Source organism: Falco peregrinus, chromosome Z (assembly GCF_023634155.1).
Source record: "Falco peregrinus isolate bFalPer1 chromosome Z, bFalPer1.pri, whole genome shotgun sequence".
Lineage (NCBI taxonomy): Eukaryota > Metazoa > Chordata > Aves > Falconiformes > Falconidae > Falco > Falco peregrinus.
This window is the reverse complement of record NC_073739.1, coordinates 49,689,978-49,706,905: the sequence shown is the minus strand read 5'-3', so window position 1 is coordinate 49,706,905 and position 16,928 is coordinate 49,689,978. Positions and strand designations below refer to the sequence as shown.

General features: G+C 33.9%; 1 protein-coding gene across 4 annotated transcripts in view; it reads left to right on the top strand.

Annotated features, from left to right (window-relative positions):
- The window catches only part of CNTLN (centlein), a 197,768-nt gene that overhangs the window by 65,890 nt on the left and 114,950 nt on the right, over positions 1-16,928 (top strand). For all 4 annotated transcript variants that reach the window (XM_055790983.1, XM_055790985.1, XM_055790982.1 and 1 more), the window contains 2 exons: positions 2,002-2,164; positions 11,498-11,689. In XM_055790983.1, the coding sequence (XP_055646958.1) occupies positions 2,002-2,164; positions 11,498-11,689 (355 nt within the window). The remainder of the gene's footprint in view (positions 1-2,001; positions 2,165-11,497; positions 11,690-16,928) is intronic.

Sequence of the window (16,928 nt, the reverse complement as noted above, 5' to 3'; positions counted from 1 at the left end):
GAATTTTTCAGATTGCAGCTATTTTGGTTTGGGTAACTTTTTACTCAAAAGAAAAAGGAATTTAGGAATGCGTATGAAGAAATTTTATTTTTAAAGTGTGACATAATGGAACTGTGACTGAGCTTCCTTCTATTTAAAAGGTTGAATTTAACATGAACAAATATGTGTTCTGACTGCTGCAGTTCATGGGTGGCAATACACTTTGTGGGCAGACCATTAGAGAACACCTAATACTGTGTATTCTCAGGTGACAGACATGGAAAACTGTATTGATGTTTGCATACAAATTAAAGAGAAGCAATACACCAGAATGGTTGTGGCAACAGTTACTACCATTTCCAACAGTATCTGAGGGTTCAAGGTTATCCCATGTTTTTCCCTTCCACAATAAAATGAGATTCTGGTTGGAGAACCTGTGCAAAATTAATATAGTCTGTGTTTTAACTGCAGTGCAAAGATCTGTCATTTTCTACTATATACTCACAGTCAGGGAAATGAAGCAAGTGCTTGTTTGGAAGCCTGTTGTACAGGGTGTTGGGAAGTGCCAATGTATCACTTATGTCCTTATTTCTGCTGCTTATGAAAAGGATTGAATTAATACATATGAAGTACATACTGCAGTTGACTTTTTATGCAACAAAACCAGATTCCTTACTGCATCTCTACTGTTGTTAATTTTGAGAAGCTATTTTACATCTCATTAAGAACAGTAAGACTTAAATACTGTTAAGTAAGATGTCCTTAAGTGTTCTTACGTATTTGCCTGTTAACACACTTTTATAAACAGTGCATTTTTTACAACATCAAGTTGTCTGACTGTGCTGTTATGGTACATGTAATTTCAATTTTTATGTAATTGAAATGTAATCACAAATTAAGTAGTGGCACAGGTCTTAAATGGTTTTTTTTGCTAGTTCCCTTAAAATGGTTTCTTTGTCCTTCTGCAGTTTCAGGAAAACTTAGTAAATTTGGTATTGCCGCTTACTTTTTGTACACTAATTGTTGCCTGGACGTCTCCAGCAGTATTATAAAAATTTTATGATGATTCTTGTTGTTAATGATAATTCTAGGCATAGAGAAGTCACATATGTGTTGGAGCTCACTAAGAAAATTCTTTAAGGAATAAGAAGAAAATTAATTGGAGTGTTAAAGTTAGTATCTGTATGTAATAGTAGGGTGAAACGTGCTTGTGAATTAAACAGAAAATTAAGTATAAGATACATTAAAAAGGATTAATGGAGTCATCTGAACTTATAACATGTTACGGAAAATATTCCAAGTTTTTAATCACTGTTTAAAACAAGTGTTGCTGATCTTTGCTTTCGCCTTAATTTAGAAGATCTATTAGCTGTACAATAAAATTCTCAAGCAAACTGATGATACAAAATCTATGCTATGGTTGCATTACAGCACAATTCCTATTACTTTGTTTTAGAGCTTTTATTGTTAGGTTAGATAATACACACCAAAGTTTACTTGCTTTGCTTATGGTTGTTGCAGTGTGCTGTACCTGCAGACAACAGGTAATTCATCAGCAGACATACTTTGTGTAGGGAGTATATGTATTTCAGATAAGAGACTTGCTTTACATATACTCTGCAACTTAAGAAAAACTTAACTTTTTTCTGATAGTTAAAAAAATTATTTTAGTATTCATGTGTTCTAAATATTCTATATTTTGACACTTACTGCTAAAGAGTTAACTGAATATTGATTAGAAAGTGTTGATGCAGTAGTGAAAATCCATTTATTTTAGAGCAGTTAGAGCATTAGAGGGAAATTGAATGGCATTCCATTTTGAAACTTAACTGTTTTGTAGATATTTCACAAAAGTATGTGATAAATATTTTATATGTAACTTCTAGTGTTTATAAGGCAATTGACAGAAAAATAAATGAAAATAGGAAGCTCATTATCTACAATAAAATTATTTGAACACAATTGTTTAACGGAGGTAATTGTTCTTTTTCTTAATTTCTATTTATTGCTTGTTTTGCACAGGAAGGAGTTACAGGAGCTGCAGAGTCTTTACAGACAAAACGTTGAACATACAACACAGCAGGCTGAGCTGATAAAGCAGCTTCAGGCTCTCAATATTGATACACAAAAAGTACTGAAGAACCAAGAAGAAGCACACACAGCTGAAACAACATCATATCAGAAAGTATGCCATTTTGCTTTATGATCACAGGGTTCATTTTAATATCCATCTGTACATTGGACAGAGTAATCAAAGCACTGTGCAGTGTTGCGTCCTTTAACTCTCTGGATCTTTATTGTTGTCAAAATATGGTTGTCAGACTAACAGAATTTATTGGCCTAATTACATCCCAGCATATATGGCACCTTGCTTACATTAAACTAATGAGCCTTGAAATTTAAAGATTTAGTTATATCTGAAGAAAAATGGGAGAGAATTGCCAAGCATATGAATTTCTGTATGTAATTGTGTTATTTATGCTTTTCTTCTTCTTTCTCTCCTAGAACTTTCAATTGCTAAATTCTCCGATTTGTTTCTGATAATTTAGAAGAAATTCCTTTCATTTGTGAATAATGTATTTGTGTGAATCTCAAGCCATTTTAATCATTTAAGATGCAAAAAACTGCTCAATCAAAATTAACTGGAAAAATTGTTGCCAGAATAGCTTTTTAAATTGATAATTTAATTTTTTTTAAATTATATTTACATTTATAGAACAGATTCATACTTCTGATGAATGCCAGGGAAAACACTAACCCTGAAGAGCCATCACATGCACACTACTCAGAACTTCTTTTGAGTGTAACAAACTATGTGGTTGTGTTTTTCAGTCTGTAAGAAATAAAGAAGATATGTTTCCTTCCTTTTTGGAAACATTGATGAGGAAGAAGACAAGAAGTTGTACAGACAACTTTCACATACCTTCTTCCAGTTGTGGGACTGTTTTGTCAAATTGCGTACTGTCAGTGCTTTTTCAAATAACAGGTGTTTCTCTTTATCATCTTACTTAAGAGTATGCAGTTTGTGTTAAAATTGTGAAGCTAGGCCTAAGTCAAGCCAGAATCAGTCCTAGGTTTCTAAAAATGCGTTAACATTTTATAACACATAGTGCCCAGCAGATTCTTGTGTACTTAATGCTGCACAAGTGTATTATTGGCTGCAGCGATGGTAGCCCAGACAAGCTACAGGTAGGCTTCCATCAAAGGTGTTCAGAACATGTACAAGGCGGGGGGAGTTCCACGTATCTGGGGCAAGACAAAGTAAATTATAGGATTAAAAAAAAAAAAACAAACAAAACCAACAAACCAGAATGTAGGTGTTGGGAGTTGCTATTTCTTTCATTTTTCATTCTTCTGTCAGTGCTTCTATTGGTGTTAAATGAATCCTTTCAGTCACTCAAAACAAAATAATTGGCACAAATGAAAATAATATGAATGCTCTTCATTAGTGTTCATAAGACCATATTCTTCTAGATGAATTCTACCATATATCAAAGAAAATGAAACTGGGTTTTCATGAGACTGTTTTAAAGCATGATAAAATTTTTTATAACGGTCACTTTACCTTGCATAATAGTGATTTTTGTGAGTATTACTTCAATTTGGGAAAGAGTTTAACCTGTCCTATGAAATATAATTTTACTATTATAAGTTACTTATGTATTATGGAAAATTGATGTGTATACTTAATATAGCTGTAAGGGCAGGCTGCTTCTAAACTGGTCTTGGCTCGAAATTCAGGATTGCTTCAGAAAGCTGGTTCACCATTCTTTGTCTGTCATAGCAGAACTTAAGACTTCTGCTTAGATGATCATAGAACAAGAACAAGAATAGTGTGATTTTGAAGATAAGCCCTTTTATTTGATAGCTGCTACTATCCAACTCAGAAATGACCCTAAAATTTACTGGTTAGGAGGTGCTGAATTCAGTATTTTTCCAGGGGTAAGGTTCGCCTCTTAAGCCAGCAAAAGCCAACTCAAATATTCTGGCAAATTATGACTGTGAATCTGATTTATCTGAAAGATAAAAAGTCTTTTTGTAAAATAGGAAAGTACCTAATGAACCTGGGGAAAAAAACTGTTCTTTTTGTTTATTATAAGAAATAGTTAAAAAAAAGGTATATAGTTTAAAAAAAAAAAAGTTAAGTTCCCTGAGTCAGAATGAAATAGATCTAGTAATGTTTGGCAAATTTTTTGGAGGAGAAAAGGAGCGCCTTTATCATGACAATCCTGTTCTATACTTCTGATCAGGAGAACTGTATGAGATACCCAATTGTAACTGCTTTGAAGTCATTCATTTTCCAAATCACAAGTTATGCAGTCATACTGAAGTCACAGCAGACCTTTGGAAAACTCTGCATCTATAAAAATAATACAAATGCCTATTTTTCCCTTGAATGAGAAAGGCAAACCATTGCAGACCATTGTGTGTTCTGTTTGTCTTCCACGCGTTAGCAATATGCAGGCTGCAACAGCTAGATAAGGATGTGTCAGCTATTCCATAAACATATTCACAAAGGAGTATTTCCTACTGCTCCAAATGGCATTGAGCCTATCAGTATGTACATCCTATGATATATTGTCCCTTACAGCAAGATCAGTGACCTCTCTGTTAGTGGTGGGATAGGCAGTATATGCTATAGCTCAGGCGATGTGGTTGGCTCACATATTCAAAGTTTGTTTTAACAGTCTTAACCATTTAGGAAGAACTGCTTTTTGTGCTGATGCTAATGTGTAGTACAGAACAGTAGACTGAATAAAAGAAAAAACATTTCTGATAAACCAGATCAAGGTCATGAACTGGTACTGGATTATGTGGAAATCCATGAGGACCACAAAATCTCTTCCAAGTCTAGCTGTAGTGGGTAACACATATACATCAAGATCTGTAATCTGTTTTGTCAACGTGCATTGACTTGACATACTACTACTGTTTCTACATACAGATATTAAGGGTGCTGTATTCTACAATAACTACTTTATGTTAGAGTATTTATGGAAACAAACTGATATCTATTTCATATTGCAGCTGTAGTTCTAATGCTCAAGGAGAGAGAATATTTTTCTGAAATGTACAGCATCTGTTTCAGTGGTCCCAAATGCTCCAGGGACTTCATTCCTATGCTGGATTTAATGAGGCTCAATAGATTTGTCCTCACCAACAATTTCAAGGTGGAGAGACTTCAATCAATACTAGGGATAATAAGACAAGAAGAGATTCTGAACTCCTTAGCCAGCTTATCACAGTTTTCTGAAATTTACAATTTGGGGCCTTTGTTTTTGTAATGCAGTACTTTCCCTTGATCTGATGTGGCCTTCAGGTTCCTTGTTAATCATACTGATTAAAATCTCTTAGTGGAAGGCCCTTATAGTGAAATGGAAATACTGTTATTTGTTATTAAATAGGAAATCTTAATTTGTGTGCTGGAACTTAGCTCTCATAGAGAAAGTAATGTAGCTAGTGGTACAGTACACGCCTGTGATGAAGAAAAGCATTGTTGAATAGTTAGATTGCTGGCATAATTAGAAAATACAGTAAGAGTTTTCAATTATGAGGTATTGTGGAAGTCTGTATCAAGTGCACCAGAAAGCAGATAAAAATAGGATAATGTCAGATATATTTTCAGATGTTGTGGCTAATTTTGTGTGTGTGGTTGCCTTTGCTAGTCCTTCTCATGGTGTCAGTGTGTGGAGATAGTTTGCTTTCCTTTGAGCCTGAGAAATTGTAATCAAAATGGCAAGTCAGTGGATATGCCATCCTAAAGGTAATTTTTTGCCACTTACAGTCTCTTTTGTCACTGCAACAACCTTAGAGCTTAGTTAAAAATAAAAAAAATGTGGTCACATAAATGTGTGCACATAAGCAGCATTAAATTGGCAAAATAAAACCTAAACCCATATATATATATATGGGTTTAGGTTTTATTATATCTTTTTTTATATATATATACATATATATGTTCCTAAATGGTAGTAACAATGAGGTTGTCCCTCACATTGGAATAAAACATAAGTTCTTTCACACATGCAAGAGCTGAGAGCAACTAACTGTCCAGTCAAATATGCTGAAGCCCACATCAGCAATGAGTGAATCATCATTTTTGTCATCCACTTCACCTGTGAAAGCTGTGAGAAACTTGGATCTTTAAAGATTATCTCACAGTTTAGTTCAAGCTCCAGTACTTTTCTGTTGTTGGGAAGTGTGCTAATTACATCAGTCTATTTTTGTATACCAAACACCAATACAGTTGGTCATGCACTAGCAAGCATATTTTGGCATCAGATGTGCCCATAGGTTAAAGCTGAAGAAATCCTGGGTAGACTCTGGTTCTCTCAGGGTGATGTTAAACTGCACTCAGAGGTGATGATTTTCATGCTTGAAAACCCCTGTACTGATATTCTTAGTGTGCTATAGGTCCTGTGTGTAATGGTGTACTTTGATATCTACAGAATGCTTAAGTATTTGGGGGGGGGGGGGGGGGGGGGGCGGGGCGGGGGGGCTGGGGGAGTAAGTAATTTATAATTCTAAATCGTATCGCTAATGTTTGCAAACCACTGCCTTCATTTTTCTGGCAATGAGAATGTGCTTTTTTACAATATTGAGAGCTGTAAATGAAATTATGTAAACTGATGAGATGGTGCAAGAAGAAAAATCTTGACATTGTTTGCTTGAATATGTTTATGAATAATACCAATTTTGATCTGAGTTAGAATTACAAGATTTAAATATGTCTGAATTTTATATATAATCAGATTGGTCCCACAATGGAGGATTTAAGTGGTACAATTTGCAGTATGAATTATTAACATTTTTCTGCATTACCTAGGACTGGTGTTCTTCACAAGCTTGCTGAATGTTCTCTGACACTACACTATATAGAGAAAAGAAATCTAGGCAGAGTTTGGTCGCATTTCACAGAGAAGTTGTTGCTGAGAAATACAGTCTTTCTGTTTGAAATGTGTCAGTATTTTTATATATTCAAAAAAGCAATCCACAACCCCCACCATTAGATAGCGATATCCACACAAGGAGTTGCACAAAACCGATTAGATGAATGAATACTGGAAGGCTGTGTTGCAGGGGGTGGGGGGATGCGTCAGGAAACAGGAAATACTGGATTCATTGATGTAAATGGGCACATCAGAATTTTTGCAGTAACAACACTAATAAGAAGACTGAAATGTCCTTTTATGTTCTCTGTTGTTATTTTTGAGAAGGTATACTGCTAGTGTTACCCATTTTACATGTTTTCTAAAACAACCGTAGTATTTGCAGTTATATAGTGACATAAAGCTGAGGAAAGCACATCTTCCCTTTCAGCTTGTACTAGTGACTCTTACTTGCACGTTACCTGATCTTACATCCATTCTGTACATTCTTCTGTTGTTCTTAATCACTCACTTGTGTCTGACATTTTCCTCTTGTATCATAGGTAAGCTTCATGGTGTCTCATCTTAAAAAACCACTCTACCTCTACCTTTCAATTTTAAAAGTAAACACCATCAATATGCTGTCTGTCTGGAGTGCCTCTTCAGTTTCACCTTAGAGCTTCTCCAGCTGATTTCTGCCCTTGTTCTTTTCATAAACAGAATGATCTTGTAACATGGATTTCTGTGGTGGTGCTGTAACAGTTTCCCTTACAGTTTTACTGTAACTTCTTTTCATTCATGTAATTACTGTATTTAATGTTACTGTATATTTGGGTTCCTTTATTCAGGTCTCTGTAATACACTGGCTTTTAAGGTGTGAGCCTTTAGATAAAACATTTAATGTAGGACAATATTTGTTTGACAACCAGCGTATAGAATTGGCTACAGCTGCATTTTAATGGATGGATCTACCTTAGGGTTAGTTCCTTGCAGGAATACACTTTTGAAGGAAATCTCCTGGATGTCCCCACTTTGTGTGCTAATTTCATAGAAAAGTCTATGAGATCCTTACCTATGTACTGTTTGGATTATGGAAGTGGAAATTATTTTAGAACTGGAAAAAGTGTCCCGACTGTTAATTGGCAAAGGAGCAGTCTAAACGTAGTTTAAAATAAATCCTGCACATTTGTATAGTGTTAGTGTTGGTCATTTGTGTCAACTGTTTCACTTTTTGCAGTGAAAAAGTGCAGGTTTTTTCCAGTTGCACTATGATTCTGGCTAACAGAATACAATGGATAGCATGGGTTAATGATTTAGTTTTACTAGGTTTTGTTGGAATTCCTCAGCTTTCTTTAGTCTGATCTAACTTAATTTTGCCATCACACATATTTGACGTATGTCAGTACTTTACCTCACCCCACCATTTTCAGTCTGTTAAATATTTTCTATCACATGTGAGCAGGCATTGGAGTCACATCTTACAGAATACTTAATTTTCTGTAATTCAGCGAAGATACTCTTCCTTCCTGACTGATAAATAATGCTCTTGTGTCATATAGACTGAATTTATTACAGTGTACTGTTTTCAGATACTTTTAATTTTTTTGTTTTTAAATACTTTCACCTGTAACAGTCTATGTTGCCTGTCAGAAAAAGGACAGCTTGAAGCCATTAGAAACAGGTTCTCAAAATATAGTCAGTGCTACAGTTTGTGCAAAGTACAGCATTGTGTTGCTGGCTGTTGCTTTTTTCCCCTCAACTACCAAATTTCATAAAATGTATAAAGAATAATTTAAAATATTTTAGGTTTTTGTTCTATCTTGTAAATATAAATATTTCTTCTTGGAGATTAACAAATTTCCTGGGCAAGTCTCATCTCTTATTGAAATACATGTAAGGTATAACCAGTCACTTATGAACAGTTAGGATTTCACTCCTTTTTTCAGTGAAGCTTGCTAGTTCTGAGGTACACAGTTTACAGTATTTTTGTCTTTCATTTGGATTCCTTACACAATGTTCCCTCTCTAGTTCTATGATCTCCATTTTACATCTTACCTCTCTACACCTGACTTCTATCTTTGTAAATGGTAGACCTGTTTTACTGTGTTGTGCCATTCTGTGTGTTTTGGAATGTGCTTACTGCAGTGTGACTAAATGGGGTGCCTCTTCTAAAACAGGTTCAGAAATGAGCAGAAACCCCCAAAATAATCCAAAATAAACGTTAAGCATGTATTTAATTCACAAAACAGTGCATCACCATGAAAGAAAAGATAAGAGGCCAAATGGAGATTTGGAAGCTGTTCTTGTTATCTGTGGAAAGTAGATAAAACCATTTCTTTTCATACAGATAATTTTCATTTTGAAATTTTCTGATGTTAAATACCTTAAAAAAATAATCTGAGTCCTATAAACTAGTACTTCAGTGTTGTTTAAATATATATATATATATATATATATAAAGTCTGTGTAAAAAGATCCCTGATGTGTCTGTGTTTTTTAACACACAGCTTTCAGCTAGTTTTATACATGAAATGTATGTGTTCTGTTGTTGCTGTTTTCAAAGCTAGAAAGGTTGGAAAAGTTTATGCAAGTAAAAAGACATGCTATTTGTCTTGTCCTGACAAATGCTGACTACCAAAAATACCCATTAGCTACATTAGGAGATGTGGCTGCCAGCTAGAAAAAAGCATCATGTTTTTGATGTTCTCCATTCATCTTACTAGGATGTTACCTTTCAGATACTATAATTACAACCACTTAAGTGCTGCTAGTCATAAAACCAGCAAATTGTCATACCAGTATGATCTAGCTAATGAGCTTATATAGTTATAGCTGGAAGTAACTGTGTCTTGATGTTCCGTTTGTTTGGAAGTACGTTATCTAAAAATGCATGGGTTTGATAAATTAACTGTTTGTTTTCCTGTGAGATACTGATTTCTGTAAGAAATTGGTTCATCTCAAACTTGCATTTCTAGAGATGATGTAAGCTTTCTTAAGTATATAAGAAAGATTCGGTAGGCACAGAAGTTTCAATGCAAAAGTTTAATTTTAAGACTCAGAGTAATTCAAGTTATCAATCGATCTGGACTTTGAATTAATTTTGCCTGAGAGACATGATCTCTGATCTGCTTTAGAAGTAGGCACGAAGTAATTTACTTTGTCTGAAATGACAAGGAAAGAAAGGAAGGGAGATGATTGTTTCCAAATTTCTCACAAAGTGTTAGGTAGGCAGTTTCCAAATCTAAAAGCTGTGATTGTTTTCCAATGGCTTTAATCTCTTAAGTGATGTAACCAGATGAAAGGGGGAAAGAAGAGTATCATGTAAGTAAAGCTGACAAGGCAAAGAGTAAAATGAAGAGTAAAATTATGTTTTTACAAGTAAAATTACTTGTGTCAGCTCCTTGTACTTATAAACAGTACTGATAGGTTGAGAGATTCTGATTTTCAGTGAGTTAGTTTTGTTTGGATGGAATAGCAGAAATGGATTTTCCAAAGAAAACTGTCAGAAAATGTATGCAGAAGTACATACATACCTTCTACAGATTATTTTATGATGGAATAAATAGTTGGAAGAATATTGTTTATTCTGAGAAAAAATTACAATCAAAGAAATGAAGGACTGAAATGGAGAGAGGAATGGTTGTAAAGCTGTAGAGTCATCTATTACCTTCATAATCTGTACTGCTGTTTATTCAACTACAGGTTTATTTTTCAAATTTGTTTTTATATTTTTTAAATAAAAGGATGATTTTGTTTTAAACAGTTTTCAGATGTTTACGCTAAAAAAGAAGGGTAAAAATGGAGGGATAGGCTAGTTCTATGATTCTTGAAAATAACTTCTTTTTGCCAGTTAGATGCCATGTACTGCTAGTTATTACTCAGACATAGTTCTAGGAAGTCTTTGTGTGTATGGAATCTCTTCTAAAGCAATTGCAGAATATATACAATATTCTGGTGTCAGCAAAACAGTTGAGCAGCAGCCATGGGTAAGAACTTGTAATATTATCTCTGGGTTTTATAGTTAATGTCAAAAAAATTCCCACAGAATAATTATTTGAACAACCATTTTACATTCATATAAAATGTAGTAGGCGTTAGTGGATTCACCGTATTGCTATCCAAGCTATATTGAGTATCTTAGTTTTAAAAGATCAAACTACTCTATAAAAGACAAGGATGATATTTGGCATTCTTGTTCCTTTAATTTCATTCCCAGGACAGATGTTTCAGATTTTTGCCTGTCCTCAATACGTTTTGTTTTGTTTTGTTTTTTTTTCTTTTGTATTTTACTTTTCTATATTTTATATAAACTGTCAAAATAAAGCTTGATTTTTAGGTGTCCATTTCCATTCATAAATGCCACAAAGAAGCAACTGAAACGGGTAATATTCCAATGTAAATTGTGGTTTCCTGGAAAATCTTTCAATCATAAAGTTTCATGATTGTTGCGATCACTGTTTTCAAATGTATACAGCCTGACAGGAGGCAGGAGAACAAGATGTGTGAAAGAATTGTTGAAATATAAAAAAGAAAGGGTAATCTTTGTGGATAAGTTACTAAATTTTAACTTTCTCTCCTCCTGTATTTGTATGGCTGTCTGCATTGAAATTTTTTTTTAATCCTGTTATTTCTCTTCTCCCCTGTCATAGCTTTATAATGAATTGACTTCATGCTTTGAAACTGTTAAAACAAGTGAAATTCAACTGCAGCAAAACTGTGCCTCTCTTCAAGAACAGTTACTAGGAAAAGATGAAAAGATTTGTCAGTTACAAGAGCAGCTTCAGCAGGCTCATGATGCTTTAAATGCAGTACATCAGAGTTCTCCAAAATGTGAAGTACAGGTGAGTCCACTTCTAGAATAATAAAATTGTTTCTACTTGTTTTAAATTAAGTTTCTGTACCAGTTTTAAAGGAAATTGCATGTTTGGAGTTTTTTCTTAAGACAAACTGTGCAGCTGTGCTGCTGCAGTAGTGTAGCTATTTATGCTGTTGCTAATAGAAGGTACTTCACAATTTAATTTATCCTGGGAAAAAAACGCTTTAGTAACAGTGTCAGTATTCAGCAAGACTCTTATTTATATTCTTTAACAAAGATACCAAAAATAAAGACAACACCAAAATGATTTAGTTACTAGAAACAATGGTTAAGTTTCTGTATTTGCTCTGTGAAAATGAAATGTATTGGTCCCGATTTGTTTCATTGTTCTTGACGATGCAACTTAACTTCAGATCATAGATCTAAAGAAAGTATTATGGGGGGAGATGTATTTGTCTAAAAATTTCTAAGCTGTAAAGTGCCATTTGAAACTATTACAGTAAATCCATCACTGTCACTAACAGGGCTCCAACGTTACAAGTGTGCCAGATCTTATATGCATACCCCAGACATCTTCCAAAGGCCAGTTTATGACTTTAAGTGAGTTTGAAAGGCTTTGAAATGATCTACCTACAATGATTTTGTAAACTATTGCTTAGTTTCTTCCATAGATTTGTCAATGAGATGTACTTAATGCATTTCAGATTTACTAGCACTCTTTCCCATGATTAAGCAGAGAAGCAAAAATGGTTAAGGTGATAATGCCTGTTAAATGTAAAACTTCACTTAATGTGGGTAAGTAAAGGCAGATCTTTAATGACTATTCATGAGCCCAAGGGAGCTTGAATATTAAAAAAAACCCCAGTGTTTAATTGCACGAAGTCTGTGTATGTAGTAATCTGCTGTAAAACAGAAACATCACAGAATGCAGTATCTGCTGGATGTGTTCATGATGATCATTCCAGCGCTGATGTTCTGACTTTGTCCAGAGTATTCCTTAAGTGTTTTCATAGGATCCTTAACACAGATTTTGTATGAATTTGAACTTCCTGTTAATTTAATGATTTGATAATTTTGTTCCACAGATGTTGAAACATACTAAGTTTTCCGTGTGTTTACATCTTGGTACATTCTAGACCTTTTTCTTAATCGTTTTAGAGTTTTATCTTTCAGAAGATGTTGGTGGATTTTTTGAAACGTTATAAATGTAAAATCAGTCTCAAACCGTTTATCCTCCAAACACAGCTTTGGATGATGCCTTTTGAATGCTCAGACTTTATTTCTGAATACAGCATTCTACTTTCATCATCTTGTATTGCTCTGAAGAGTTTTTTGCAGTTTATTTTGTCAGACTATTTAATTTTTTTATCATAAAAGCTTTTTTTGTATCTTGATTATATTTCCTGAGGTTAAGGAGACGTTTGTTGTTTTTGTGATGTTAGGATGCTTTCTTCCATGTACACCACCTATATTGTCTAACCTAGATATTGTGTGACAGTGTATCATAATCACGCTGTATCTCATGTGGACCTGGTGTAAATATTTTGCATTTACCTTTGTCTTTATTAACCTGGATAGCTTAGTAGTACTAGAAAATTTTGTTACTCACTAGCCTTCTACCTTACTGTATTCTTTGAACATGTGGGACACTGCAGGTGACTCTTTCCCACTGAGTAAACTAAGGGTTCATTGCTATTACTTATTTCTCATAATTAAAGCAATTCTTCAACTTCTGCCCTTAAAATACAACGGTTGGGTTTCTTTAAGAACTCCTAGTGTGGAGCTTTGCTGAAATCCCTTTCAAATTCAAGTAGACAATTTCACTCAAATCAATTTTGTTTACTTCTTGAAAAGAACTTTAGGAAATTTCTGAGGTTAAAAGTAAGACTGTATTAGTAGCTAGTGACAATCTGCAATTGATGATTCAACTTTATACTTGATTTCTTTTGGATGCTTTAAATGAATCTCATCCAGTGTGGGTGAATTGTTAGTTTCTTTTGTTGATTTATTCTGTATCTCCTCCTAGTGGCGTCTGAACTTGAAGTACATTCATTAACCAGTATGCTCCGTGTAAATTAGAATCCAAGTTAAAGCAGTCCTAAATTATTTAATGGTGAATGTGAGTGCAAATAATAATTTTCCTATGGCCTTCTGTTGGCTTTCTGCTATGTGTCCATTTTGACCCTATGCCAGCATTTTAGGCTCTGTGGCACTCTCCCTGTTCCCAGTGTCTTTGAAGAAGCATAGTTGTCATTGTTATTCAGGGAATTTTCTGGTTTTTTTGTGAATGTTCAGTTATGTTCAGTCTGACCTTGTACTAAAATGTATTGGTTGAACATTTATGTGATCTGTAACAAGTTCAGCCAGATATTTAACAGATAATGGTAGAGAAGACATGGTAGGAAGCAAAAGCAGATAACTTATGGTAATGAGTATAATATAGTAAGATAAATGCACCTTCATTTTTCAGTACGTTTATCTTAAACCAGATGTGGTGGGACAAATGATTAGTTTTACTGAAGTGGCCTCTTAAGGCAGGAAACATGTATAGGTAGTGCCCATAGTTGCTAGGTTTGTAGGAGAAAGAAAATTTATTACCAGTATGCGCTTATGTGCTCAACATGCATAGTATTTTCTCTTGACTAACATTCTTCCATTCTGATATAGAAAATATCCCAATTTTTGTTGATGTGCAGTCTTGCTCTGGTTGAAGGGCCAGGGTATGCCTTTTGGGAATACATCATAATGGTCCTTGTTGGCTGCATTTTGATGACAGCCAAATTTCCAATTACCAACTTTACTATCTTGCATAAATGTTAGAAAGGTAATGATTATTGTGTGGTTACTCAGCTGAGGTTTCTGCAGGGAAAAAAAGTGATTACCTATCATTACTTCTGTGACCTGTTAGATAACCAGAATCGTACTTGTTTGTGAAGTTCTGAAGTTAAATGTGATTAAGAGAACCTCCTAACTCGTTTGCTGTCTCTTGACTGCAACATCAGAAGAACAGAATGGATTTGGAATAGAGGCTTAATTAACAGGACACCAAAGCCATGTAAGCATCTACTAGTTCTCCTGTTACCCTTTTTTTAAACAATCCTTACTAAAAAAAAAGAAGTTTGTTTGACAATTTTATTTCTGCTGTAAAGTACTGATTTCTTGAGCATCTTCAGATTTGCTGAAAGTTCATCCTGTGGGATGTGTAGTAGTGTTAATTAGTAGTGTTAGAACAGCACTAATATGTCTTCAGACTTTGACTAGCCACGAAGTTTATAGATCAGTGTTGCTTATGTTAGCACGTATTTTTTCCTGGATTTGAACTTTTCTTGCTGTTGAAATTACATTGTAGTCAGGCGAAAATGGGTTTTATGTTATTGGCTTTATTAGTAAGAATATCTCAGTTTTCTTTCAGTAAGGGTAAAGTTTAAAGTTGTAATCTTGTTCTAGTCAGTGTGGAACTTGTGTTGATGAGGGCAAGCTTTTCATTGATTGTGTTTTGAGTATTCTGGTAATCTGTGTGATGTTGAATTTGAATCCTGCTTGACAGTAAATTTCCATTTACATCTTAGTATGTGTGCATTTAGCAGCTCTCACATAACTTTTCTCTGATCATAAAGATTAGGCATCTTTAAATTTTGAAGTCTTTTTAGTTAGATACAGGATCATGCTACACAGTAGACCAGAGCAGAACAAAAAGATTTTAAATAGTTTTCAAAACGTAAGCGTATGAGGCTTGATTAATTTCATGTCATGTAATTGTTGTTTTGGTTCTGTTTCATTATTGGTGTTCATTTTTAGCTCTGAGATGTATACCATAAGTTTAGTCATACGGTTAGTATACCATAACTATTACCCAAGTGAATAGTGAATATTTAAATTTGTTTACTGAACTGAGGCAGTCATTTCTGTCTTGACTCCAACTTTTCATACGTGTGCAGACATCAAAGACAGTATTAAGAGATGATAGTTGATCAAAGAACAGTAATTAAAATATATTTAAATGGTTTTATTTGTAACTAGCCTCTGACAGCTGTGTGCATTCTACTTAATACAGAATTCACTTGCACTTTTATAATAGTATCTTAATTTCTCATGAAGTTTCAAGAAGTAGTCAGAATAGTAAAAACTAGTAGAACAAAGTAGAAATTTCACACAGATATAACTTAAGTTTATTAGAAAAAAAATACTTACTTGTGACTGAAAAAAAAAAGAAATATGTAAAATGTTTCAAGTAAAACAGCATCCATTGTTGCTATGCAAAAATCCTTCAAGTCTTATTATCAGAGTGTGACTTACTGTTTTCTGACATCAGTATTTCAGGGATTTCCGTTTATTAGGCTTATATAGTACAGTCTTAAAATACTGATTTTGATTGAAATATAAATGGTAAAAAAATAGTTGGAGAGGGTAACTCATTTATTTCAGTGGTTCTCATTATATGTAAATATACTTAGTATTGCAATGTGACTATTTAAAGCACATTTTTGAGTCTTCTTTTTATATTTCTTGTTAATGGTACAGTGTAAACAAGAGGCAGGTAGCCTGTACAGGGTGTGGTACTATACATTTTGTTTGATGGATTGGGATCATTACTGTTACTGAAACTAATTCCAAACAAAATGGTTTTTAGATTACACATATTTAGGCTTTACTGTTAGAAAACTTACCCATTTGATTTACTTGCATGAAAAGTTCCGTGGTCTTGCACCCCCTATGGGTCAAAGCTTGCCCACAAGTATCTTCCATCTTTTAGAATATGCGGTTTATTACAAAAGGGTTAAAATTGATGACAAAGATCTCAAAATATAGTTTAAGCAACCAAAAAATATGGTAATAAAAAGGTATTTATATAGGACAAGATCACATGAAATCACAGTGATCTTTTATAACTATGTAATGCTGCAACACACTGAGGAAGGCAAAAGAGTTTATCACTTTGCATGAAGGTTTGGGTTTTGAAGAAAGTAAAATGGAACTGAAATTAATCAATTTAGCCAACACAAATTACTGCGTAGATAATTAGTCTTTAATGATGGAAAATATCAATAACATTTTTCAAATGGTTTTATTCCCTTAAGTTGCAAATTATCTGTTATTTGGAGATTATTGCCCTTAAAATAAAGACAGGTATAGATTGTAGCTTGTGAAGTCAAATTTGCTCTATATTTAAATATGTTTGTAATGGAAAGTACTGGTATTTTCTGGTGTTCACAGTACATAGATAACTATTATTTAAACTGTAAATTTAAGATACGTGATCTTAT